The 27,826-nt window shown below is 41.4% G+C and overlaps 1 protein-coding gene across 2 annotated transcripts in view; it reads left to right on the forward strand.

The window, feature by feature from the left end:
• acadl (acyl-CoA dehydrogenase long chain) overlaps window positions 1-27,826 on the forward strand; it is a 107,164-nt gene extending 79,338 nt beyond the window's left edge. For both annotated transcript variants that reach the window (XM_073046360.1, XM_073046361.1), the window contains exons 10-11: window positions 21,851-21,937; window positions 25,771-27,826. In XM_073046360.1, coding sequence (XP_072902461.1) covers window positions 21,851-21,937; window positions 25,771-25,861 — 178 coding nt within the window. In that variant the 3' untranslated portion in view covers window positions 25,862-27,826. The remainder of the gene's footprint in view (window positions 1-21,850; window positions 21,938-25,770) is intronic.

Consider the following 27,826-nt stretch of genomic DNA (forward strand, 5'->3'; position numbering starts at 1 on the left):
TTATTTCTTCTAAAACAATCTTTTCTACTTTTCCACATTAACTTGAATCATTGTACACTTTCTCAACCACATGTTTTAATTCAGTCAAAGTCTTAGAGTTGCAAAGTACAGAAGCGGACCCTTCGGCTCATCCCATCCATTGTCAACCACTTATCTACTATAATCCCATTTGCTTGCAATAGGGCCATATTCTTCCACCTCTTTCCTCTCCATGTACCTGTCCCAATGCCTTTTAAATGTTGCAATTGTTCTGTTTCTGCCAAGTCTGCTGGCAGCTCATAAGGGTGTAATGCTGAGGCTTTATCAGGCATTGGTCAAATCACACTTGAAGTATTGTGAGCTGTTTTGGGCTTTTCATGTAAGAATAGATGTGCTGGCATTTGGGAAGGTCCAGAAGATGTTCAAGAGAATGATCCTTGGAATGAATGGATTAATGTATGAGGATCATTTGATGGCTCTGGTCATGTATTCAATGGAGTTTAGAATTATGAGGGGAGAGGGGATCTCATTGAAACCTATCACATATTGAAAGGCCCTAATGGATTGGATATGGGGAGGAATGTTTCCTATAGTGGGGGAGTTTAAGACCAGAGTGCACAGCCTCAGAATAGAGGACATCCATTTAGAACAGATGAAGAATTTCTTTAGCCAGGGCTAAAGAATCAATGGAATTCATTGCTATAGATGGCTGTGGAGGCCAAATCATTAGGTATATTTAATATTTAAAGTAGAGGTTGATGTGTTCCTGATTAATAAAGGCAGCAAAGGTTATGGGTAAAGGCAGGAGAATGGGGTTGAGAGGAACAATAAATCAGCCACAATGAAATGGTGAAGCTGCTCCTGTACTTAGTGCATCAATTGGTGAAGACAACGAAGCCAAATGCCGCCTTTTCGACCCTATTCACCATCCACTTTCAAGGAAATATGAACTTCCACATCAAAGTCTGTCTGTGTATTAGCACTCCTAAGGTCCCTGCCATTTACTGTGAGCATCCTATCAGAATTTCACTTCTCAAATTGCACTACCTCACACTTGCCTGGATTAAATTATTTCAGCCATCACCCAGCCCAAATTTCCAGCTCTCTGCATCATTACTCCCTTCTCACCCATTTAGGTGATACAATTAGTGAGTGTGTTGTTGGCACCAAAATTGTGGTGGTTGTAAGTAGCTAGGAAGGTTTTCTAATGATAGAGACAGCCATGGCTCCAGCACTAGAACTTCCTGACCAACAGCAGTAAGGAAACATTTCACTGCAGAATGATTCACCAACGCAAGTGTATGGAATAAGATAGCGTCAGAGACAAGTTCCCAGCAAGGACACCTGGGTGTAGTGTGTGTCCTTCACCAAAAGCATACAATAATAACTATAACAAGATCCATGAAAGATCACATCATTAATTCTTTATAGTTATTATTGTATGTATTTATTGAGAATGCCCACAAGAAAAGACTCTAAGGGTTGTATCTCGTGACATATGTACTTTGATAATAAATTTACTTTGAATTTGAAGATATCAACAATCATGATGAATGTTACAATGAAGATGAAGAGTTGGAGGATCAAATCATTGATACCACTGTATGAAGACAGTCCATTATCTGCATTAGGTGTTTGCACTGATTTTGTTCATTTCTAGTCAATCAAAAGAATGTATCCTCTGTGGATAACTATTAGGAACAAATAGTTTTATAATAATGTAGTAATACTGATAGTATTCTAATTTGTTATGTATTTCATTTAAATGGTTTGTTACTCAGTTACATGGTAGTTTTTCTCTTTATACCTTTTTAGTCTTTTCCATGAAACTTTGGCTAATTGGGGCAGCTGCTTAATTGGTCGAAAATGTACTGATCCCAGTGTGTCCCAGTTAACCAGAATACACTGTATATAAAAACATAACCCTTTCTAATTGGCTCACAGCTTGTAACATAAAAGTTTTGTGTTTGGACAAGTAGCCAAAAGTATCCCATCAACACGCAAGCACTTAGCTTCCTTCTCAAATGACTTAGACAACTACTTAATTAAACCAGAGGCAATGTATGGACTACCTACATTGGCATGGAATTTATACAAGGAGCATACACCTTCAATCAAATGGACCATACAAAATGTTCCTTGCTAACACCTGAGAATATGTCAAGAACAGTCCTGCAGAAGTTGAAACAACCTTTCTGTAATGGTATGAGGGTCAGATTTGTTATCACTGACATAAGTCATGAAATTTGTTGTTTTGTGACAGCAATGCAGTGCGTGACATAAATATTACTCTTAAGTACCAAATAAATAAATGGTGCAAAAGAGGACTGGTGAAGTAGTACTCGTGGACCTTTCAGAAATCTGTGTTTACTGCCATATATCCATCCTCTGTTGTGGTGGTAGTAATGAGAAGAGGGCATGTCCCAGGTAGTGAGGATCCTTAATGATGGATGCTGCCTCCTTGAGGCACTGATGCGGGGAAAGTTGTTCCCTTGATGGAGCTTGCGTCTGCAGTCCTCTTCAGTTTCTTTTATTCCTGCACATTGGAACCTCTATACAAGGCTATGAGGCAACCAGTCAGAATGTTCTCTAGGAATTTGCTAGAGTCTTTAGTGACATTCCAAATCTCCTCGAACCCATAATGAAGTATAGTTGCTGGTGTGCTTTCTTCATGATTGGATCAATGTGTGGCCAAGGATAGATACTCAGAGATGTCGATGACCAGGAACTTCAAGCTGCCCACCTTTTTCCCCCACTGACCCCCTCAATGAGTGTTCTCCTGACTTTCTCTTCCTGAAGACTGTAATCAGTTGCTTGGTCTTACTGATATCAAGGGCAAGTTTGTTGTGTGACCAGCACTTAACCAGCCGATCCGTCTCACACCTGTATGCCTCCTTGCTGCCATCTGAGACTCTTCCAACAACAGTTACTTGGACCATCAGCAAATTTTGTAGATTACATTTCAGCTGTGCCAAGCAACGGTCATGAGTATAGAAAGATTAGAGTAGTGGGCTAAGCACACATCCTTGAGGTGCACCTCATTTGATTATCAGTGAGAAGATATTATTTCCAGTTCCACACTGACTGGTCTCCCAATGACGAAGTTGACGATCCAGTTGCAGAGGGAAGTACAGAGGCCCAGGATTGAGGTATTCCATCATAGTTCTCAGACCTGTCATGTTCTTAGGATTGCAGTACGGCCCCAATGGATTCAGCATAGAGTATAAAATCACTGGAGTTTCAGAACAGCTCTAAAACAGACAGGATATGTTTAGCTAATTATGGACTACAGCTTTCTATCAGTCGATGAAAAGTGCTCCATCTCCAAAATGACCTTGTTGAAGCAATGATGTTAACAGCATATTCTTGGTAGCAGTATATATGAATTGTAGCCTAATTCCACCATCACTGACTGTGCCCTGAAAAAAATCTGTCAGCAAGAAGCTAAGACTGTTGATGAGAGAACTAGTATGAAGGAGACGCCTAGCTGACCTCATCTTCAGTCTACATGTAGCAGATGAATCTGCTCATTTGGTGGCAGGAAATAGTACTATCCACCCCAACAATCAGCGTAACTTCATTTGCTGATCTAATTTCCTCATAAACAGATCTCTACTATTTGTTTCATCTACATTATGTTTCATATGTTCCATGTTGTCACTGCTCTGCAAACAAGTTTCTTCTGAATTTCCTTTATTTATTCAATTTTGGGATCTCGGAATTGCTGGCAAGGCCAAAATTTATTACTCATCCTGAATTTCCCTCACATCCATCTTTACATCGATGGAACCACAGTGGAAACTGCGAGCAGTTTCAAACTCCTGGGAGTATTCATGTTGACCTCTCATGGTCACAGAATACTTCCTACACAATAAGGAAAGCTCACCAATGCCTCTACTTTCTGAGAGGCTGAAGTGGGCCAGACTATGCACATCTATACTCACATCCTTGTACAAATGTGCAGCATGCTGCATTACTGCATAGTACAGAAGCAGGAAGGCTCTATAATGGGCAGTCAAAACTGCCCATTGCATCACTGACACCAGCCTACCTGTTATCAAGGACCGGTATACAGAAAGGGCCAGTAACACACACAAAGTGCTGGAGGAATTCAGCAAGTCAGGCAGTGTCTATGGAAAAGAGTAAACAGTCGACATTTTGGGCCAAGACCTTTTATCGGGACTGCAAAAAAAAAGACAAAAAGTTAGGAAGGATATACTGGCTTCGTAGGCATCGCAGAGGAGGTTCACTAGGTTGAGGGGGTTAGTCTATGAGGAGAGATTGTGTTGCCTGGGACAGTACTCGCTGGAATTCAGAAGAATGAGAGGAGATCTTATAGAAACATATAAAAATTATGAAAGGGATAGGTAAGATAGAGGCAGGAAAGTTGTTCCCACTGGTAGATGAGATTAGAACAAGGGGACATGGCCTCAAGATTCTGGAGAGTAGATTTAGGATGTTGCTGAAGAGGAACTGCTTTTCCAGTGAGTGGTGAATCTGTGGAATTCTGCCCACTGAAGCAGTGGAGGCTACCTCAGTAAATATATTTAAGACAAGGTTGGATAGATTTTTGCATAGTAGGGGAATTAAAGGTTATGGGGAAAAGGTAGCTGGGTGGAGATGAATCCATGGCCAATATCAGCCGTGATCTTACTGAATGGCAGAGCAGGCTCACCAGGTCAGATGGCCTACTGCTGCTCCTATTTCTTAAGGAGAGCAAGAAGGTGGGGGAGGAGAGGAAGAAGTACAAGGTGGCAGGTGATAAGTGAAAATGGGAGAGTGGGAGGGGTGAAGTAAAGATCTGGGAATCTGATAGGTGAAAGAGCTAAAGGACTGGAGAAGGGGGAATCTGATAGAGGGTAGAAGACCATGAAAGGAAAGGGAGGGGGGGCAGGGAAGGAGATGAGGCGAGAGAAGGAAGCGGGAATGGTGAAGGAGGGGGGAAATTACCGAAAGTTCGAGAGATTGATGTTCATCCCATCAGGTTGGAGACTACCCAGACGGCATATAAGATGTGTTGCTCCTCCAGCTTGAGTGGGCCTCATTGCAGCAGTAGAGGAGGCCAAGCATAGGCATATCAGACTGGGAAGTAGAATTGAAATGGGTGGCCACCGGAAGATCATGCTTTTCCTGGCGTTCGGAGCGTATAACTAATATCAATTGTTCTGAACTGCTGGAATTATAGAACATAGAAATATACAGCATATTACAGGCCCTTTGACCCTCCAGAAACTGCCTAGAATTACCCTACCACATAGCCCTCTATTCCTCTAAGCTCCACGTACCTAACTGAGAGTCTTAAAAGCCTCTACTGTATCTGCCTCCACCACTACTGGCAGTGCAGTCCATGCACCCAGCACTCTCTGTGTGAAAAACTTACCCCTGACATACCTTCTGTACCTTCTTCTAAGCACTTTATAACCATAGAACAATTACAGCACAGAAACAGGCTATCTCGGCCCTTCTAGTCCATGCCGAATGCTTGCTCTCACCTAGTCCCATCGACCTGCACTCAGCCCATAACCCTCCATTCCTTTCCTGTCCATATACCTATCCAATTTTTTTTTTAAATGACAGTATCGAACCTGCCTCTACCACTTCTACTGGAAGCTCGTTCCACACAGCTACCACTCTCTGAGTAAAGAAATTCCCCCTCGTGTTACCCCTAAACTTTTGCCCCTTAACTCTCAACTCATGTCCTCTTGTTTGAATCTCCCCTACTCTCAATGGAAAAAGCCTATTCATGTCAACTCTATCCCCCTCAAATTTTAAATACCTTTATTAAGTCCCCCCTCAACCTTCTATGCTCCAAAGAATAAAGACTTAATTTGTTCAACCTTTCTCTGTAACTTATGTGCTGAAACCCAGGTAACATTCTAGTAATCTTCTCTGTACTCTCTCTATTTTGTTGACATCTTTCCTGTAATTCGGTGACCAGAACTGGACACAATACTCCAAACTCGGCCTTACCAATACCTTGTACAATTTTAACATTACATCCCAACTCCTATACTCAATGCTCTGATTTATAAAGGCCAGCATACCAAAAGCTTTCTTCACCACCCTATCCACATGAGATTCCACCTTCAGGGAACTATGCACCATTATTCCTAGATCACTCTGTTCTACTGCATTCTTCAATGCCCTACCATTTACCATGTATGTCCTATTTGGATTATTCCTACCAAAATGTAGCACCTCACACTTATCAGCATTAAACTTCATCTGCCATCTTTCAGCCCACTCTTCTAACTGGCCTAAATCTCTCTGCAAGCTTTGAAAACCTACTTCATTATCCACAATGCCACATATCTTAGTATCATCTGCATACTTACTAATCCAATTTACCACCTCATCATCCAGATCATTAATGTATATGACAAACAACATTGGACCCAGTACAGATCCCTGAGGCACACCACTAGTCACCGGCCTCCAACCTGACAAACAGTTATCCACCACTACTCTCTGGCATCTCCCATCCAGCCACTGTTGAATCCATTTTACTACTTCAATATTAATACCTAACGATTGAACCTTCCTAACTAACCTTCTGTGTGGAACCTTGTCAGAGGCCTTACTGAAGTCCATATAGACAACATCCACTGCTTTACCCATGTCAACTTTCCTCGTAACCTCTTAAAAAAAAAATCAATAAGATTTGTCAAACATGACCTTTCACGCACAAATCCATGTTGACTGTTCCTAATCAGACCCTGTCTATCCAGATAATTATATATACCATCTCTAAGAATACTTTCCATTAATTTACCCACCAAAGACGTCAAATTTACAGGCCGATAATTCCTAGGTTTATTTAGAACCCTTTTTAAACAATGGAACCACATGAGCAATACACCAATCCTCCGGCACCATCCCCGTGTCTAATGTCATTTGAAATATTTCTGTCAGAGCCCCTGCTATTTCTACACTAACTTCCCTCAAGGTCCTAGGGAAAATCCTGTCAGGACCTGGAGACTTATCCATTTTTATATTCTTTAAAAGCGCCAGTACTTGCTCTTCTTTAATCATCATAGTTTCCATAATTACCCTACTTGTTTCACTTACCTTACACAATTCAATATCCTTCTCCTTAGTGAATACCGAAGAAAAGAAATAGTTCAAAATCTCCCCCATCTCTCTTGGTTCCACACATAGCTGTCCACTCTGATTCTCTAATGGACCAATTTTATCCCTCACTATCCTTTTGCTATTAATATAACTGTAGAAACCCTTTGGATTTATTTTCACCTTACTTGCCAAAGCAACCTCGTATCTTCTTTTAGCTTTTCTAATTTCTTTCTTAAGATTCTTTATATTCATCGAGCACCTCATTTACTCCATGTTGCCTATATTTATTGTAGATCTTTCTCTTTTTCTGAACCAAGTTTCCAATATCCCTTGAAAACCATGGCTCTCTCAAACTTTTAACCTTTTCTTTCAACCTAACAGGAACATAAAGATTCTGTACCCTCAAAATTTCACCTTTAATTGACCTCCATTTCTCTATTAAATCCTTCCCATAAAATAAATTGTCCCAATCCGCTCCTTCTAAATCCTTTTGCATCTCCTCAAGGTTAGCCTTTCTCCAATCAAAAATCTCAACCCTGGGGTCCAGTCCTATCCTTCTCCATAATTATATTGAAACTAAAGGCATTGTGATCACTGGACCCGAAGTGCTCCCCAACACTTACCTCCGTCACCTGACCTATCTCATTCCCTAACAGAAGATCCAACACTGCCCCTTCTGTAGTTGGTACCTCTATGTATTGTTGCAAAAAACTACCCTGCACACATTTTACAAACTCCAAACCATCCAGCCCTTTTACAGAATGGGCTTCCCAGTCTATGTGTGGAAAATTAAAATCTCCCACATTCACAACCTTGTGCTTACTACAAGTATCTGCTATCTCCTTACAAATTTGCTCCTCCAATTCACGCTCCCCATTAGGGACCCCTATAAGTGTTACTACACCTTTCCCATTCCTCAATTCCACCCAAATAGTCTCCCTAGACGAGCCCTCTAATCTATCCTGCCAAAGCACCGCTGTAATATTTTCTCTGACAAGTAATGCAACACCTCCTCCTCTTGTCTCTCTGATTCTATTACACCTGAAGCAACGAAATCCAGGAATAATTAGTTGCCAATCACGCCCCTCCTGCAACCATGTTTCACTAATAGCTACAACATCATATATCCAGGTATCAATCCATGCTGTAGGCTCATCCACTTTTCTGACAATGCTCCTAGCATAAAAGTTGATGCATTTAAGAAATTCTCCACCTCTTACTCTCTGTTTATCCCTAACGGTGCAAACAACTTTATTATCTTTTTCTTCCTTCTCCCCTACATCTTCAGTCTGAGTGCTCCCCTTCTCTATCACCTGCCTATCCTCTCCCACAAGGTCTACTAGCTTTCTCTATTTGTGAACTAATCTCCTCTCTCCTAGTCTCTTCAATTTGATTCCCACCCCCCAACCATTCTAGTTTAAAGTCTCCCCAGTAGCCTTAGCAAATCCCCCTGCCAGGATATTGGTCCCCCTGGGATTCAAGTGCAACCTGTCCTTTTTGTACAGGTCACACCTGCCCCAAAAGAGGTCCCAATGATCCAGAAACATGAATCCCTGCCCCCTACTCCAATCCCTCAGCCACGCATTTATCCTCCACCTCATTCCATTCCTACTCTCACTGTCGCGTGGCACAGGCAGTAATCCCGAGATTAGTACCTTTGCAGTCCTTCTTCTCAACTCCCTTCCTAACTTCCTATATTCTCCTTTCGGGACCTCTTCCCTTTTCCTACCTACGTCATTGGTACCTATATGTACCACGACCTGTGGCTCTTCACCCTCCCACTTCAGAATATCTTGGACACGATCAGAAACATCATGGACCCTGGCACCAGGGAGGCAAACTACCATCCGGGTCACCTGACTGCGTCCACAGAATCACCTGTCTGACTCCCTATGTATCGAGTTCCCTAATACTACTGCCTTCCTCTTTCTTTCCCTACCCTTCGGGGACTCTGTGCCAGAGGCACAGCCACTGTTGCTTCCCCCAGGTAGGCTGTTCCCCCCCCCAACAGTACTCAAACAGGAGTACTTATTGTCAAGAGGTACAGCCAGTGGGGTACTCTCTAGTACCTGACTCTTCCCCTTCCCTCTCCTAACCGTGACCCACCTGTCTGCCTCCCGTGGCCCTGGTGTGACCACCTGCCTGTAACTCCTCTCTATCAACTCCTCACTCTCCCTGACCAGACGAAGGTCATCGAGCTGCAGCTCCAGTTCCCTAACAAGGTCCCTTTGGAGCTGCAGCTCAGTGTACCTGGCGCAGATAATGGACATCCGGGAGGCTAGGAAACTCCAGGACCTCCCACATCCGACACCCAGAACAACAAGCTGCCCTCACACTCATAATTCCCCCTTTCCTCACATAACAGGAAAAATTGAAACCTAAACCTATCTTGCCTCACCCGTTTCCACCTAAGCTCGTTGAGCCAAAGCCCTTAAGCCTTCACTCTGCTCCCGGCTCACTCCACTGCCCACTGTATAAGCCTGTATTCCTTTTAAATCTTCCCCACTTCACTGTCCGACGTCACATGCCTGCGCAGTCCCGCCTCTCTTAACTCTGATGAGAAGAAGAAAAAAATCAAAATGGCTCCCGCCATACTCCCATTCTGATTCTCAGACTTCCTTCTCCAAGTTAAACCCAAATCAGGGTTTCTGTCCTTTTTAAATCTTTCTCGCTTCACTGTCGGACGTCACACGCCTGTGCAGTCCAGCCTCTCTTAACTCCGATGAGAAGAAAAAAATCAAAATGGCTCCCGCTGCACTTCCATTCTGATTCTCTGACTTCCTTCTCCAAATGGTAGCCCACAGTGCATGCACAGTTTTGAGCTGTTGGGTATATTCTTTGTCTAACCCTACTTATAGCAATTGCAATGTCACAATGGATGGTGTAAGGATAGTTTTCTGCATAAGGTCTCCAATTGTAACTTCTACCTCTGGTAGCACAGACAGATGCATCTGCTACCAGTGACTAGCAGGGCTAATGATGGAGATTTAGCATGTTGTTCCATTTATGGAAGAGTCCCAGTTCCCAGTTTGGTTTTGTTTGTCACCTCGGAAAGCACTTTTTAAAAAAAAGCGAGTCATTCGCAATCCCAAGGGACTAAGAAAGTTGAAGAATTTTCTTCAGCCCTTAAAGAACTTCAGTTTAAAAAAAAGGAACAAGAGTAGGCCACTTCGCTTCTCAGGCCTGCCACAGGATTCAGTATGATCATGGCTGATCTGACCTCATCTCACAGTCAGATCCAGTTCTCATTGCCCTTATTTCTCTGTTCTTTCAAAGAGAATTCTGCTTCTCCTAAGTGCCCCCAATGAACTAACCGCTACCATCCCCTGGTGTAGAGCATTCCATTGATCAACACCCTCTGTGGAAAATTGTTGTTCCTCATCATTTCAGTTGCCTTTAAATGATTTTCTTTAGCTATGTCCCCTCAATTGAGGTAGAAATATCTAAACATTTACTCTGTCCTTGTCCTCTAAGGATATTTCAGTAAGGTCATGTCTTACTTTCTTAAGCATGAAAGACTATAAATCTAATTTCTATAGCCACTGCAATGAGACAACACCCACTCCAGATATTTGCCCAGTGAAACATTTTTGGACCACCTTACACCTCCAACTGGCTTGTGATTAGCACTCAGGTTAAGTTCCCCCACCATCACTAGTGGACGTGTCCATAAGACATAGGAACAGAATTAGGCCATTCAACCCATTATGCCAGCCCCACCATTCTCTCATGGCTGATTATTATCCCTCTCAAACCCATTCTCCTGCCTTTTCCCTATAACATTTGCCGCTCTTATTAATCACGAACCTATCAACTCTGCTTTAAATATACTCACTGACTTGGCCTCGAAACCCATTTGTGGCAGTGACTTCCACAGATTCACCACCCTCTGGCTGTCATGTCTTCATCTCATGTTCTCGATATTTATTGCTTTGTTCTTTATTATTTTTTCTCTCTTTCTTTTTGCACATTGATTGTTGTCTGTCCTGTTGGGTGTGGTCTTTTGTTGATTCTGTTGTGTTTATTGTATTTACTGTGAATGCCCACAAGAACAGGAATCTCCGTTGTATATAATGACATACGTATGTATTTTGTAATCAATTTGCTTTGAACTTCTGAAGTAATTCTTTTTCATCTCTGTTCCAAAGAGATGTCCTTCGGTGTTCTCTGTAGGTTCTAGTTAAGGGGACCAAAACTCAGCTATTAAGGTCCCAAGTTTGGGAGAACTCCCTCCCTTGTAGTCAATCTTTTGATCTTAACAGCACATTTTGAATTTGGTTTGATTAGACTTGTGTGGAAAAACCTAAAAAATATTGTTATTTAAATATGCTGTAGGAATATCTATAAACAAGTCACATAACTGTTAGCATTACTACAATATATTGAATGTAAGTGCCATTGACAATAAGGCAGCATTTGATCATGAATAGCAACAAGAGGCCCTGGTAAAATTAAACTGAGCGCAAACTACAGAGAGTTAGCTGAAGTTGTACATGTCCCAAAGGAAGATAGAAGCAGTTGTTGAAAGCTAATGTCTTTAGTTCAGTGCGTTGCTGCCCAGAATTCTCAGGATTAGGGAATTGTTCAGTAATAAGCCTTCACCAGAGGTGGAGATGTTCATTGATAACTGTAACTTTTTAAGTTCCATCTCCATTTCCTGAAATACGGGTAGCAACATTTCAGTAACTTCTGTTTTATGGCATTGATAGGGACAAAGTAATAAAGGAATGATATACATGTTGAGCTTCACCTAACCTTTAATCCCATTACCTTTGATATAGTCCTGGGATTCCCCACTGATAAGAAACTTAATCAGATCTTAATATGTGACTAATTCTAATTTTATAGCAAATAACTTTCCTAAGCCATTCCATCAAGATGTAAGCTCAAGTGTGATGGAATACTACCCATTTTTCTGAAGAAGCTTGACGGTATTAGGACAAAGCAACCCATTTTTAAAAAAAAATATTTTTATTAGTTTTTCGAAACATTTTACAAATTAAAAACCCCAAATCCCAATGAGGAACATTAATACAGTGCAAAATTAAGCATACAATAACAATATGCTACAAAGGAAGAGAATTTAACAAAAAAGCACCTAAATTAAAGACAAGTAAGCTTAGTATCCTCCCCAAGCCCCACAACACAAGAAAAAATAACAACAACTCCAGACCAACCACAACACAATATAGAGAGTATAAGTCAGGACAGTCAAACTCCCAGACTGTGAATACACTTAGCAACAGAGGATAATAATGCCTACTACCAGAAAAAAAAGGGAGCTGAAAGCAAGGGACCGAAAAGAAGAAGAAGAAAAAAAACCCTAGTCAAGAGGAAGGTTATGAAAGTACTCGATAAAAGGTCCCCAGACCTTATGGAACTTTAGATCCGAATTAAGAACCGAATAATGAATTTTTTCGAGGTCCAAGCAGGCCATAATGTCGTTAAGCCATTGCGCATGAGTGGGCGGGGCAACATCTCTCCATCTAAGGAGGATCAAGCGTCTAGCCAGGAGAGAGGCAAAGGATAATATTCGGCATTTGGTCGGACCCAGACATAAATCTGTCTCGCACCAAAAACCGAACAGAGCAATTAAGGGGTTTGGTTCTAGGTGCTGATTCAGAATACACGATAACGTAGTGAAGACATCTTTCCAGAATTTCTCCAAGCTAGGACAGAACCAGTAATATGAATGAGAGAGGCCACGCCCCTCTTGCATTTATCACAGAGCGGACTAATGCTAGGGTAGAATCGAGATAGTTTAGATTTAGACATATGGGCTCTATGAACAATCTTAAACTGTAAAAGGCAATGGCGAGCACAAAGAGAGGTTGAGTTAACCGATTTGAAAACTGAGTCCCAGCTCTCCTCGGATAAGGAGATATTTAAATCCTGCTCCCAGGCCATTTTAATTTTATCCACAGGGGCCCGTCGTAAGGCTGCTAGTTTATCTCGGATAATTGATATTAAACCTTTACCTAGTGGATTAATGGAAAGAAATAGGTCTATAGCATTTTTCGCAGGCAATTCAGGAAAGTTAGGAATTAAAGGAGCAATGAAGTGTCGGATTTGGAGATATCTGAAAAAATGAGTGTTAGGCAGATTGAACTTAACAGAGAGCTGCTGAAAAGAAGCGAAGCGATTATCAATGAAAAGATCTTCAAAATGTCTAATGCCCTTCCTATACCAAACATGGAATGCTGAATCGTACGTAGTAGGTAAAAAAAGGTGATTATGTGCGACAGGGCTGGAAACGGAAAACCCCTGGAAACCATAGCATTTCCTGAACTGAGCCCATATACGCAAAGTGTGTCTAACAAGAGGATTAGCTATTGATCTGGGCAGACTACTAGGGAGTGCAGAGCCAAGAAGTGCAGAGATAGATAATTCTTTAGTGGAGCTCAACTCCATTGCCACCCAGTTAGGGCACTCGGGTTGGCTGTGGAAGAAAGACCAAAAGGTAGCACAACGTATATTAGCTGCCCAATAATATAAACGAAAGTTAGGTAAAGCCATGCCACCCTCTTTTTAAGATTTTTGGAGATGGATTTTATTAAACTGACAAAATAATAGAGTCTAAGGAATCAAAAAAAGATTTAGGAATAAAAATTGGGATAGATTGAAATAAGTATAAAAATTTGGGGAGAACATACATTTTAACAACATTAATACGACCTACCAAAGACATAGATAGAGGTGACCATTGTACCAGACTCTGTTTTATAGCATATGAAAGATTGGCAAAGTTTTCACGAAAGAGATCTTTAAACTTCCTTGTGACTGTAATTCCAAGATAAGTAAGTTGATTATGGACTACTTTAAAAGGGAGATCACGAAATGTTAGTTCTTGTGCTTCTTTATTAATTGGGAAAAGTTCACTCTTATGTAAATTAAGTTTATAGCCAGAGATCTGGCTAAACTGGTCAAGAAGTGAAAACATTAGAGGTAAGGATGTAGACGGATTTGAGAGAAAGAGTAATAAGTCATCAGCATAGAGAGAAACTTTATGCTCAACACCCCCTCTCCAAATCCCAGTCAATTCAGGACAGTTTCGAAATGCTATCGCCAGAGGTTCTATAGCCAAATCAAAGAGAAAGGGACTTAAGGGGCATCCCTGACGGGTGCCACATTTGAGATTAAATACTTGGGATTTCTGAAAATTAGTTAAAACAGAAGCAGTAGGACACAGGTACAGCAATTGGATCCAAGAGATGAAACTTTGGCCGAGGTCAAATTTTTCTAAAACTGCAAAAAGGTAGTTCCACTCTATACAATCAAATGCTTTCTCCGCATCGAGGGAAATAACACATTCAGGAATCCCAGTTGGAGGTGAGTATAAGATATTAAATAAACGCCGAATGTTAAAAAAAGGGAGACGGTTTTTAATAAAGCCTGTTTGGTCATCAGAGATAATGGAGGGAATAACGGTTTCTAATCTATGAGCCAAAACTTTAGCTAAGATCTTTACATCAACATTGAACAGAGAGATCGGCCTATACGAGGAACACTCTGTTGGGTCTTTGCCCTTTTTTAAAAGAAGAATAATAGATGCCTCATTGAAAGAGGGTGGCAATTTGCCGTAATTAAACGAGTCAAATAATACTGAAAGTAACTGAGGAGAAAGAAGTGAAGAGAATGATTTATAAAATTCTACAGGGAACCCATCAGGTCCAGGAGATTTCCCTGAGGACAGTGCAGAAATTGCAAAAGATATTTCTTCTGATGATATAGGCGCATTGAGTTTGGCTTTGAAATCAGATGAAAGTGAGGGGATATTCAGATTCTGTAAAAATTGATCAACAGAGATATTGTTATTCAGAGATTCAGAGGAATAAAGCTGAGAATAAAAATTTTTAAATGCGTCATTAATTTCTAAATGATCCGATGTAAAGTCTCCGTGCTCCTTCCAGATCTTTGTAATATGTTGTTTGGCTTTGGAACGCCTCAGCTGATTGGCTAGGAATTTACCAGACTTATCCCTGTAACGTTCTTGCTCGGGTGTAACGGAACCCGAGTTAAACATCGAGATAAACCGTTGTCAATGAAGACAGAATCACAATAAGATTAACCGTTTACTGTTCACTCTTCCACATTAACGTATGGTGAAAACTGTTGATAAAACAATACAAGATTGGTACAGTGTTTGTTTCCTTCTAGATATCACATTTACATCGTGAATACTTGCAAAGGTAAAACTACAACAACTACATTACATTAAAGTGCAGCATACAGTCAGAATCTACCTACTTCATTGACTGCTTTAAATACACTTCAACACAAACTATCCGCAACTCTTTAACTAACGAAAACATAAACCTTATCGACTGTCGTTACTTTTAACAGAATCAGCGTTAACATTTTAATTCAACATATCGATTATCTCATGACTTACAGCGTTGCTTTCACTGTGTTTCTGGTGCGTAGAAAGAAAACTCTGCTTGCGCTGAACTGGCACATGTCTGGCCCCCACCCTTGCGTTTATCCCAAACCGGTATTTTCCCACAAGACGCGGTGAAACCGGATGTGACGTCATCGCATGCCACGATATATTACAGACAAATGAATTTACTTAAACAATCCTAACTTTAACTAAAAAATGCTAACAAACGAATTACTAAGCGAAAATATTATAAACTAAATAACTGCCATAAAGGCAGCACAATCCCCATGAATGTAAAAGTGACTCTTGCTTTCGAGAAGTTGGCGTTCGACAGGTTGAGTGGACAGAAGGTTAAATTTAGTTTGGAGTTCAACGCGCTTCTTGTATAATTCAGGGTTCTTAGTTTGGGCATATATTTGATCCAATTCTTTAATCTGGTTAATGAGGTCTAATCGATCTGCACGGGATCTTCTGTTGAGATTTGCTGTGTAAGAGATTATTTGACCCCTTAGATATGCTTTCATGGCATCCCAGACAATCTGGGATGGCACTTCAGGTGATGTATTAGTGTTAAAATAAAAGGTTATCTGATCCTTAATAAATTTTTAAAAATCATCATCCGATAATAAAGTTGAATCAAACCACCAGTGTTTATTCCTCTGAGGGAGACCAGGAAAGTTCAGAGAGAGAGTAATTGGGGCATGGTCAGAAATCAGTATACTCTGATAGTCACAAGAGTGGGCAAATGGAATAAGTTGGTTATCGAGTAAGAAATAGTCAATTCTAGTGAAGGTATGGTGAACATGTGAGAAAAAAGAATAATCTCTCTCCGTAGGATGAAGGAAACGCCATATATCAGAGATACCAAAATTAGAGAGAAACGATTGGATAGCTAAGGCAGATTTAGTAGGTGATCTGGTAACAGAGGACGATCGATCCAGATTAGGATCCAACCAACAGTTGAAGTCACCACCCAGTATAAGAGAGTATGAGTTTAAGTCTGGTAGTGAGGAAAAAAACCGTTCAAAAAAGTTAACATCATCAAAGTTGGGGGCATACAGGTTTGCTAGTGCAACTTTAGTGTTATATAGTTTACCAGAAATAATAATAAAATGGCCATTTGTATCAGATATTTTATTATGGAGTTCAAAAGGAATATTTGAGTTAATAAGAATGGAGACTCCCCTAGCTTTAGCGGCAAAGGATGAATGAAAATGCTGACCCGCCCACTTTGACAGAAGCCAGGAGTTATCAAAACAACGAATATGAGTTTCTTGAAGGAAAGCAATGTCAGCTTTGAGTTGTTTGATATGTGAGAATACCTTCCTCCTTTTAACAGGGTGATTCAATCCCTTTACATTCCAGCTCACAAATTTAAGTGCACTAGCCATTATCAATTACTAATGCATAAAAGGCAGCAGGCATATAAAAAGTCAAGCAGTACAATAGCAGTCTGGGAGCAGAGATGTAAACATAGATTCGTAAAATCAAAACTTATACATGTCCTGAGCAATAAAGAGAAACAATAAATACAGTGAGTGATGTTGGAACTGGAAAATCCACCCCACCCACACAACCCAAAACTAGACGGCTACCAAAACAAGTAGCTAGCTCTACCAAAAAAATTAACCCAAATACAACTTCCAGATCTGTGTCATTAACAGCAGTTCCGTATAAATACTATAGCAAATAGTAACTAGTTTATGCACTAGAAAACATAACTACAGATTAGAACACCTTCTGCAGAAATATAAAACTTAATACAGAGAAAAGCGGAAGAAAACCAAAACTAACCTACCCGCGAAAAATTATAGAAGAATAAAGTAAGAGAAAGGGGAAAAGAAAAGTAAAAAAAAGAGGAAGGGGAAAATTATAAATTCAAGATGAGTATTTATCAACCATTTACAGAGAGGAGAGAAAATTCAGAGATTAGAAAAAAGGGTGAAGAAAAGATCAAATAAAATAAATAAATATTTAAAAAAGGAAAAATAAATCAGCAATTAAACTGTGAACCAACAAACAGGGAGGCCTTCACTAAAGACTTCAAACCTCCAAAACAAGTTAGAGTCAGTTGTAGAACTCTGTAGATAAAGTTATACAAGAATAAAAATAGATTACATACACACCAAATCCAGGGAGAGATTGTCAACAGCCCTTAGAGTTTCAATGAATAATGTCTGAGTGATTCAAGTAATGTCTGAGTCCAGAAAAAGTAATTTTACTACGAGAAGTACTTATCCACCATTTTAGGAGGTCCGATCGGATTCCGAAGATGACTGGATAGCCGGAAGACTTGCCACAAATGCTTCAGCTTCCTTCACTGACCTGAACCACTTGTATTTTCCAGTATTAAGCTTGATTCATAGATCGGCAGGAGTACAAAGAGAGGGTTTAAAACCACGATCAAAAAGCACTTTCATTGCGCCTTTAAATTCAGCGCGCATCTTTAAGGTCTGGGGTGCAAAATCTTCCACAAAGCGAATGGTTGTATCCTGGAAAGTAAAAGAACCTCTGCGACGTGCCTCCACAATCAGACTGTGTTTTACCTGGTATTGATGGAAGCACAAGATTACTGGTCGCGGGCGGGAGCCCAGAATTCCGGGGGGAATGTAGACCCTGTGTGCTCGTTCGAGCTCAGGCAGGTTCGGAAGCAAATCTTTCCCGAATATCTCACAGAGAAACTCGGCGAAAAACTTCACTGTTGATCCCTGTTCGGTGGCCTCTGGCAATCCAAGAATTCTAAGATTGCAGCGTCTGCTGCGATTTTCAAGATCCACCATTTTGGAAAGGAGTTTGTTACATTTTTCCTCTAAGCTGGAACAGAGAGTCTCCAAGTATCGAACACGACTTTCTAAATCTTCAGAAGTCAAATCGATACGAGATAAGTGTTCAGCATGTTTGTCCACTTTATCGTTGATCCGATCCAGTTTGTCTTCCAACTGTTTGAAAGCGGTTTTGAATTCTTTTAAAATTTCATCTCGGAGCTGTCCGAGCGCAGCCAGGGTCTCGTCTGAGAGAGCCGTAGCTTCCTTTCTCCCGGATTTAGAACTCTTGCTAGACATTGTAAGTTAGATGTGTTCACAGGCAAGTAAGAGATACCGAAAAAGTTCCTAACTAAGGTTTAAAAAATGGAGACATTTAGTGCAAAGATAGCGACAGTAACGGAACAAAAGTTCGGAGCAGCTAAGCAATCGCCATCTTACTGGAAGTCCCAAAGCAACCCATTTTATTGAAATGGAACTCAGCACCCTGAACATTCATTCCTTCTACCATTAACTCCTCTAGAGTCCTTAGAGATGATCAGTAGGTACCAGTCTAGCCAGTTATGTCCAGTTTTTGTGAATGTGGGAAAACAGCCTGCCATTTAATGAAGAAACCCAGAATTCTAAAATGTAAAGGAAGTGGTGAATATCAACATAAAATAATTAATGTGTTTTTCACAAGATGTAATTAAAAAGTAAAATCTTAATGCTGAGTTTTTTGTGACGTATCCACAAGAAGTATTTGATGAGGTAAGATAAACTAGGATGAAGAGTTATTTTTGGCCATCTGACATGTCTGGGGAGGATGAAATCTGCCAGACCTTCATGAGGTTGGAGAGGCCTTCCTCCTTGTTCTCGCAGCCTTATAAGCAGAACAAATGTTGTGTTGATAATTAAAAAGTGAAGGCTAACCCTTCCTGAGCAAAGGCAATGGTTTGATTAAAGCAATCTAAATAGTACTGAAACAATTCAAACTCTGTTCAGCATAGTTCTGTATTTTAAAAAATCTTATTTTCATGCTGAGCATTTAGGAGAAAGTTCCACTAAATAGTTAAAAGCTGCTAGTTTAAATTGAAGCCCCTGGTATCTTGTACTGTAACTATGCACTGTAATAATGATTCAAAATCATTGTAACTAGATGATTTCTTTCAGTAGTCTTTGGTAAACAATTTATTGTTTAACAGCTACATATTTGATGCTTCAGTGATCCTTAAAAAAGCAGCTTTAAATACAAAAAATGTTTTTGTTAGCGAAGTAGTGAGAAGCTGAAAGGCTGTGTGGGAGCTGCACTTTCAACAGCTTCGATCCAACCTAATTGATTTTTCAGTCAGCTTAGTTCCTCGTGAGGTTTCATTTGTACATTTATCAGTTGATGGGGGGAGAGGGGAGTTTGAGTTAAAGTACCTACTCTGTTTAAGTACATTTAAGATGATAAAACAAGTGCCCATTATTAAGTACACTCCCAGGTCAGGTATAGGCATAATACTGAAAATAAAAATTGATGCAAACATCAATGTGTGATGATATTAAGTTCTTTTCATTACTTGCAGTTCCAGCTATGCTGCAAATGCCTGCTATGCAATACGATCAAGAAGATAAATTGATGATATAACGTCAAACTCAAATAAAGAAATGTCCAGTGGAACATTCTGAAATATTTTAAGATCTGCAAAATTGAATACCAAAAGATTCAATGAATTGTAATAAATAGATTACCTTGGTAGGGTGGGCTGACTACTCCCATTTTCATATAAAATTCTATTATTCTGGGTACTGTTTAAACTTCTACAAAGTTTATTGAAGAGTTATATTTTGCCTTTCTCTACAGTTGCTCACGGTAATAGGTTGCTCACAAAAAAACTAACATGTAAAGCAAGGGTAGCCATGAGCTCCCAACTAGACCCGACTCTTCATTGGCTACGTAGAACAGTCCATGTTCCAAGCCTTCACCAGTAATACTCCCCAACTCTTTCTCTGCTACATTGACATCTGCATTGGTGCTGCTTCATGCATCATACATTGAGCTCATCAATTTCATCAACTTTGTCTCCAACTTCCCAGGATGCAGCTTTCCTCTCCAGAACTTCTAAGATGTCCTCTTCCTTCAAAGAACGGGGTTTCCCTCCCTCCACTATGGATGCTGCCCTCACCTTCATCTCCTCCATTTCCCAAATGGCTGCGCTCACCTCATCTTCCCACCACCTTAACAGTGATAGAATTACCCTTGTCCTCGCCTACCGCCACATGAGCCTCCGCATCCAAAATAATCGTCCTCCGTAACTTCTGCCATCTCCACCACTTATTTTTATCTCCCCCCCCCCCCCCCGCATTCCGCGGGGATCACTCCCTCCGCGATTCCCTTGTCCACTTATCCCTCCCCACAGTTTTCCCTCTCAACATTTATACCTGCAATTGGCCTAAGTGCTGCATCTGCCCATTTGCCTCCTCCCACACCTCCATTTGGGGTCCCAGGCAGTCCTTCAAACTGAGGCAACATTTCACCTCAGAATCTCTTGTGTCCAGTGCTCCCGATGCAGCCTCTTCTGCATTGGTGGGGCCCACTGTGGATTGGGGGGCTGCTTCATTGAGCACTTCTGCTCCATCTGTCAGAAATGGCACTATCCGGCAACCAAAAATTCTCATTCCCATTCCTGTTCTGACATATTGGTCTGTGGCCTTCTCTTGTGCTGAGATAGGGCCGCCCTTGGGATGGGGGAGCGCTGCCTTGTGTTCTGTCTGGGCAGCCTCCAACCTGATGGCATGAATATCAATTTCTCCTTACAGTAAAAAAAATTCCCCTCCCCCTCCCCTTCACTCTTCCCTCTTCCTCTTTTCTCCACTCTGGCCTTTTACCTCCTCTCATTTGCCTATCACTTCCCCTGGGTCCTCTACTCCTTCCCACTCTCCTGTCACATTCCTTCTTCTCCAGCCCTTTCCCTTTCCCACCCACCTGGCTTCATCTATCATTTTCCAGTTAGCCTCTTTCCCCTCCCCCCACCTTTTTATTCTGGCAACTTACCCCTTTCCTGTCTTGAAGAAGGGTATCAGCCTGAAACGTCGACTGGTTATTCATTTCCATAGATGCTGCCTGACCTGAGTTCCTCCAGCATTTTATGTGTTGCTTTGTGAAGTAGAATATGTCTGTTGCAGCAACGCTGTTGATTATTTAAACACATACCAGCTGTTAATTAACAGAAAGTGCCAGAGTTCATTCAGAGCATTGGGTGAACTTTCCATTTGTTGGGATATTTAGGTGTAACTGAGCCATACATACCATGTCGTTCCAGGTTTGTTTTCTAGCCTCTGCTGATTTGGCTGATGATAGCTATTCAGGGAACAGGTGGTGTGTCACATTATCAACTTGAGCACACCCAACTTAGCAAATCAGTAATCTCCCAGGGAGCTGTACATCCAAGTGTTGGGTAGACGTGGCAGCATGGTTGATCGAATAGCTTGCCAACACCGCAGCCTGAGCTCAAATGTGAAGACTAGTGTTTCACACAAGGGTGCAGGAGGTGTTTGGGGTCTGGTAGAAAAAAATACACAAAGCTAAGACATCTGGTGATTCTGTAAAAAATGAGGTACCAGTCTTGGTGATGATTGCTGTCTTTGGATATAAAGGATAATGAATGTTTTTAACCTTTTTGTTTTTATAAAGGGCAACTGAGCTCCAGCATAATGTAGCCAACCAGTGCCTACAACTGCATGGTGGATGGGGATACATGTGGGAATATCCAATTGCTAAGTAAGTCCTAATTTATGAAATTATTGTAAGTTAATTTGAAGAGACAAGTTTGTCCAGAAGAAATATTTTTGTTGTTATTATTGTTTCTCTGCTGAAACTGGTACTTTATGCTTCTGGCTACTGTACACCAGACTCTCTACAAACAGTGATAGACCTGCAGAATATAACCAAAGGCAAGCTGGGGTCAATGAGTGCAGTTACTTGGACAGAATGTGTTTATCAGCTGCAGGCTGTCAGAAACACCCTGCTTTTCAAAAAAATTCTTTTACAGCATTTTACTGTCATGCAGTAAAGAAACAGATCCTTTGGCCCACTATGCCCACACTGACCTATCAAATGTCCATCTATGTTAATCCCATTTGGTTGTAGACTCCCACAGCTTGGAGGTTCAAGAGCTCATCTAGGTCTTAAATATTGCATGAGTACCTGTATAATTCTTGGCAGGGCTTCATTTTAAAGATTTTTAAAGTGCAATGAAGCTCAGGTAATCTGCTACCCAGTCATGGGAAATAGTGATAGTTCAACATCTGACTAACATGGCCATGCTGACATCTGACACTAACATCTGACTTGCCATGCTGGTTATCCACTGCACAGAGCCTCAATTGCTGAAATCCCCATCCACTCGCTGATTCCACAGTTCCCGCGTTCCTCGTCCTGTCATTAGTTCCCGTGTTCCCCGCCCACTCGCTGGTTCCCTAGTTCTCCATCTCCTCACTGGTTCCCCAGTACCCCAGTTCCCATGTTCCCCGCCCACTCACTGGTTCCCATGTTCCCCGCCCCCTCAGTGGTTCCCCGCCCCCTCAGTGGTTCCCCAGTTCCCGTGTTTCTCGTTCACTTGCTGGTTCCTCAGTTCCCATGTTCCCCTCATCACTGGTTCCTCAGTTCCCATGTTCCCCTCATCACTGGTTCCCCAGTTCCCATGTTCCCCGTCTCCTCACTGTTTCCCCAGTTCCCGTGTTCCCCTCATCACTGGTTCGCCAGTTCCCATGTTCCCCTCATCACTGGTTCCTCAGTTCCCATGTTCCCCTCATCACTGGTTCCCCAGTTCCCATGTTCCCCGTCTCCTCACTGTTTCCCCAGTTCCCATGTTCCCCTCATCACTGGTTCCCCAGTTCCCATGTTCCCCTCATCACTGGTTCCCCAGTTCCCATGTTCCCCTCATCACTGGTTCCCCAGTTCCCGTGTTCCCCGACTCCTCACTGGTTCCCCAGTTCCCATGTTCCCCGCCCACTCACTGGTTCCCCAGTTCCCATGTTCCCCTCATCACTGGTTCCCCAGTTCCGGTGTTCCCCGACTCCTCACTGGTTCCCCAGTTCCCATGTTCCCCGCCCACTCACTGGTTCCCCAGTTCCCATGTTCCCCTCATCACTGGTTCCCCAGTTCCCGTGTTCCCCGTCTCCTCACTGGTTCCCCAGTTCCCATGTTCCCCGCCCACTCACTGGTTCCCCAGTTCCCATGTTCCCCTCATCACTGGTTCCCCAGTTCCCATGTTCCCCGCTCACTCACCAGTTCCCATGTTCCCCGTCTCCTCACTGGTTCCCCAGTTCCCATGTTCCCCTCATCACTGTTTCCCCAGTTCCCGTGTTCCCCGCCCACTCACTGGTTCCCCAGTTCCCGTGTTCCCCTCATCACTGGTTCCCCAGTTCCCATGTTCCCCGTCTCCTCACTGTTTCCCCAGTTCCCATGTTCCCCGCCCACTCACTGGTTCCCCAGTTCCCATGTTCCCCGCCCACTCACTGGTTCCCCAGTTCCCATGTTCCCTGCCCACTCACTGGTTCCCCATTTCCCGTGTTCCCCGCCCACTCACTGGTTCCCCAGTTCCCGTGTTCCCCTCATCACTGGTTCCACAGTTCCCGTGTTCCCCGCCCACTCACTGGTTCCCCGGTTCCCATGTTCTCCGCCCACTCACTGGTTCCCCAGTTCCCATGTTCCCCGCCCACTCACTGGTTCCCCAGTTCCCCAATTCCCGTGTTCCCCACGTCACTGGTTCCCCAGTTCATGTGCTTTTGTCTACTTGCTGGAGCCCCACTTCTTTGCTCCCCACCAAACTGGGTATTGGCATGAGTCCAGAATGTTAATGCTTCTTTTGCCTTGCTGCTTGACTGACAAGTGTTTCCAGGATATCCTGCCATTAAATCAGATTTTCAGCATTGTTGGTGTTTTTTGATTCTTTTGGTATTTTCTGTTTGCCTGATAATCTTCCCAGTGCTTGGAACAGGGCACTGCCTTGGGAGAGAGGTGTTTAGTCTGTGAAAAAATGTTCTGAGAACATTGACTTGGGCAAGGATGCTTCCATTGTTTGACTTATCCTTCAAGAAAGTTGAAAGATTTTGTCAGGACAGTATTGGTGACATTTTCCACTGTGCTTTGCGAGGTTTGCTGTGAGTAGATAGATTCTCAGAAGCAAATAAGAGGGCAGGTCTGATTGTCAAGGACAGAATAGGGAAGACTAACTCTGGCAGGTTCTTTCTCTTGACAAGATTTAGATCAGAGACTTGTCAGGATGAACAGCCTGTTTCATCAGAAGAGCAAGCACGAAGTGTCACGGTAACATCACCAGTCCAAGCATGTGACTCACATTGGCCCATTAGCTGAATATGGTACATTATTCATCACACTCCATAAATTTCTCTGTTCCTTTGACACTAACTGATAACGGAGAAGTATTTTGGTGTTTGGTTTAGCAGAAAGACCTTGAGTATTTCTCGGCTTTACAAATTTTAATGCCTTAATTATAGGATAGAAAGTGGCCATTGAGCCTAACGAAGTTGTTCTGTGGCAAAACTCCTCACAGATTAAAATCTGAAATAATTCTTCTCAATTTGAAGAAACTTTCAAAGTTAGGTAACTGGTTATTTGTATCTATATACTGGGTTGACAGGTTATTGATTATGTTTTCTTTATTGAGAAACACAGATGCTTAAATAGATGCATACATTCTTTTGAGATTATAACACAATCCAAAATTGAATTTTAATTGACAATTTATAGTCTACAGTTTCACAGTTTTAGCATTACTCCCCCCCCCCCCCCCGCCACAAAGTCCATGCACTTCAAGTTCTTTATTGAAATAAATCTAATGATGGTAATGTAACTTGGCCATTTCCAGTGTCCTGTGGAGGAAATTAAATCAATTCCAGTCCACGTAGCCTAGAGGATTCTGTGCTAATTTTGCAGATTTATGCTGAGGTAAAGCTAATCAAGAGTCAATAGGTACATTTAATGTCAGGTACATTTAATATACATTTAATGTGTATACAATATACATCCTGAAATTATTTTTCTTCGCAAACATCCACGAAAACAGAGGAGTGCCCCAAAGATTGAATGACAGTTAAATGTTAGAACTCCAATCCCCCTCCCACACAGAAGCAACAGCAAAGCAATGACCCCCCCCCCCCCAGCAAAAAAGTATCGGTGCTCGCTACCAAGCGCTCAAGTGTGCAGCAAAGCACCCAGTGTCCTTGGCCTAACAAGGCCCAAAGGCCTCCAGGTTTCCCACTAGTGATTGCTATCCAGTTACCCCAACTAGAAAGTATATTTGCTTTTCCTGATCCCTATGTACCATGAATCTCTACCCAGCTTTCAAGTGTTGTTTTAAAAACTCATCTGAGTCAATCTGTTCTTTAGTATGTAATATTTGCATAATGTATATTTAAATCATCTTCCTGTCAAGAGGAAAGGAGAGGCCAAGGAAGAAATTCCCCTTGGAATTTTGGATTTTAAAAAAATTATTATTTTAGAGAACTTGAAATTGGACAGTGACTTATTTTTATGATTTTGTGCGTTAGACTATGCTCTAAACCTAACGTCAGCCATTTTATTTCCAGGTCTTTTGTTGATTCCCGTGTTCAGCCAATTTACGGTGGAACAAATGAAATAATGAAAGAGCTTATTGCTAGACAAATTGTAAGTGACTAATGGTCCTGTGAGCTGAATGCTGATTCGTGCCAACAGTACCTTCACATGCAGAAAACTTGTGATCCTCTTTCTCTTCATTTCATCCAGCAAAAAAATAAATCGGGGATTGTTCACAGATGGAAAACTTAGCTTACTTTATACAGTGCATTTCACCTTGATATGATCTGTGTAAGTTGACTGGAATATGAATGCTTTTACTTTTGCCTTTTTGTTTACTTGCTATTTGTGGAACTGTGTCAGCAACAATTTTAAGAGCCAACTGTGACATGTTCTGGTGGTAAAATCTTATGCAAGAATCTGTATTGTTGAGGCAACAAACCAAGATAAATGCTTTATTTTTTTTTTGGATCTGGGTGGGGGGAAAAATCAAATCATATACTGATAGTAAAAAGAATGGAATTTTTTAAACAACTTCCCACTGTATTATCTTGAGTTTTGAAATTCTTTGTGTATTTTTAGGGAATTTTAAGGTTCTAATAGACATATGATCAGACTGTTATAGAATTATCTGCTAGTTCTCAGAATTGTTTTATTAAAAACATCTTGATAACTTGGGCTCAGATAAGCCTTATGTTTGAGTAAAGAAGGATATTCCACAGTGCAGTCATAATCTTAAACATCTAACTCTAAATTGTTGGAATCTGAAAATTCCCCAAGTAACTGATTTGAGGCAGATAAAATCCGAGTGTATTTCCTGGATGACAGTTGTACTGTTGTAGGTAAAGTAACCCAAAGGATTTGTATCTTATGAGGGAAAATCGGCCAGTGTTTATACTATGCAATGCCTCTTTTTGAGGAGCATTTGTGTCAGTGTAACTTGTGCCCATCACTTTAAATAGTTTTCTAATGTTCACTCCCATGAGTTACTGAGGAGTGATCACCACTAATGAAACTGTAACTCTGAGGATGCAAAGGGAAAGGAAATCAGCAATAAGAAATGCCTCAGAAGATCTCCATAATTTCATGTACAGAGATCGTATGGGGTACATTGGCTCCTTCATTCAAATGAATCACATTAGGACTAAATTCATGAGAAATAGAGGCAGCAGTAGAGGAGAGTAGGTTCTTGAATGTATTTCATCAATCAATGTTATGCTTCATGTTCACTTCCCATTAGATGTACTTGTGATTTGATCCCCACTGGCTCCAAAAATCTATCAACCAGGAATATATCTGGTTATTCTTTGACCTATAGGAGAACGTACAAAGGTTTGACAACTGGAACTTCCACCTCATCTTAATCTTAAATGGCCGAACTCTTCACCCAATGATGTACTGCTTGATTCTAGACTCTCAATTTAGAGGAAACAGCTTTGCAGCATCTGCTCCGTCAGTCCCTCAGGAGCTTTTACAGTATATCTGATCACCTTTCATTCTTCTTGTATAACCTGTAGTGAGGATAGACAGATCCTATTTGATCTTGCTTCTTTTGCCAAAATTATCATCGCTGGAATTCATGTAGAGAATCTGTACTGCTTGACAATCCTGTCCTTCCCCATCTGGACCCTAAAGCCCTAAGTACTTGCACTGACCTCTTTACCTTGATGTTCCCTTGCATCCTCCTCCACTTTCCCACTTTGTATTTTAGCAAATTAGCAACAAACAGTATACTTGGCCCCTTCATCTAATTCATTGATAAAGGTGATTAATAACTGGTTAAGTCAAGTCTGCCAACCAATCCCTAATCACATTTGCCTCAACTTCATGGGCTCCTATTTTGTTTAACACTCTTTCTTATTGTACACCTTGGTTGCCTTTTGAAAATCCAGAGGTACTGAATCCACTGGTTCTCCTAATCTAACCTACTAGTTACGTACTCAGAAACTCAGTTTTTAAAGACATTATCTCCAATTTCCAGCTATAAAACTTTCCAGTTATAAAACTTTCCATTTCATAGCCATGAACAAAGTGACTTTTATGTTATGAACAATTTACTTTAATTTCAATAAATGTTTATTGAAAATA

Source organism: Hemitrygon akajei, chromosome 5, assembly GCF_048418815.1.
Source record: "Hemitrygon akajei chromosome 5, sHemAka1.3, whole genome shotgun sequence".
Taxonomy (NCBI): domain Eukaryota; kingdom Metazoa; phylum Chordata; class Chondrichthyes; order Myliobatiformes; family Dasyatidae; genus Hemitrygon; species Hemitrygon akajei.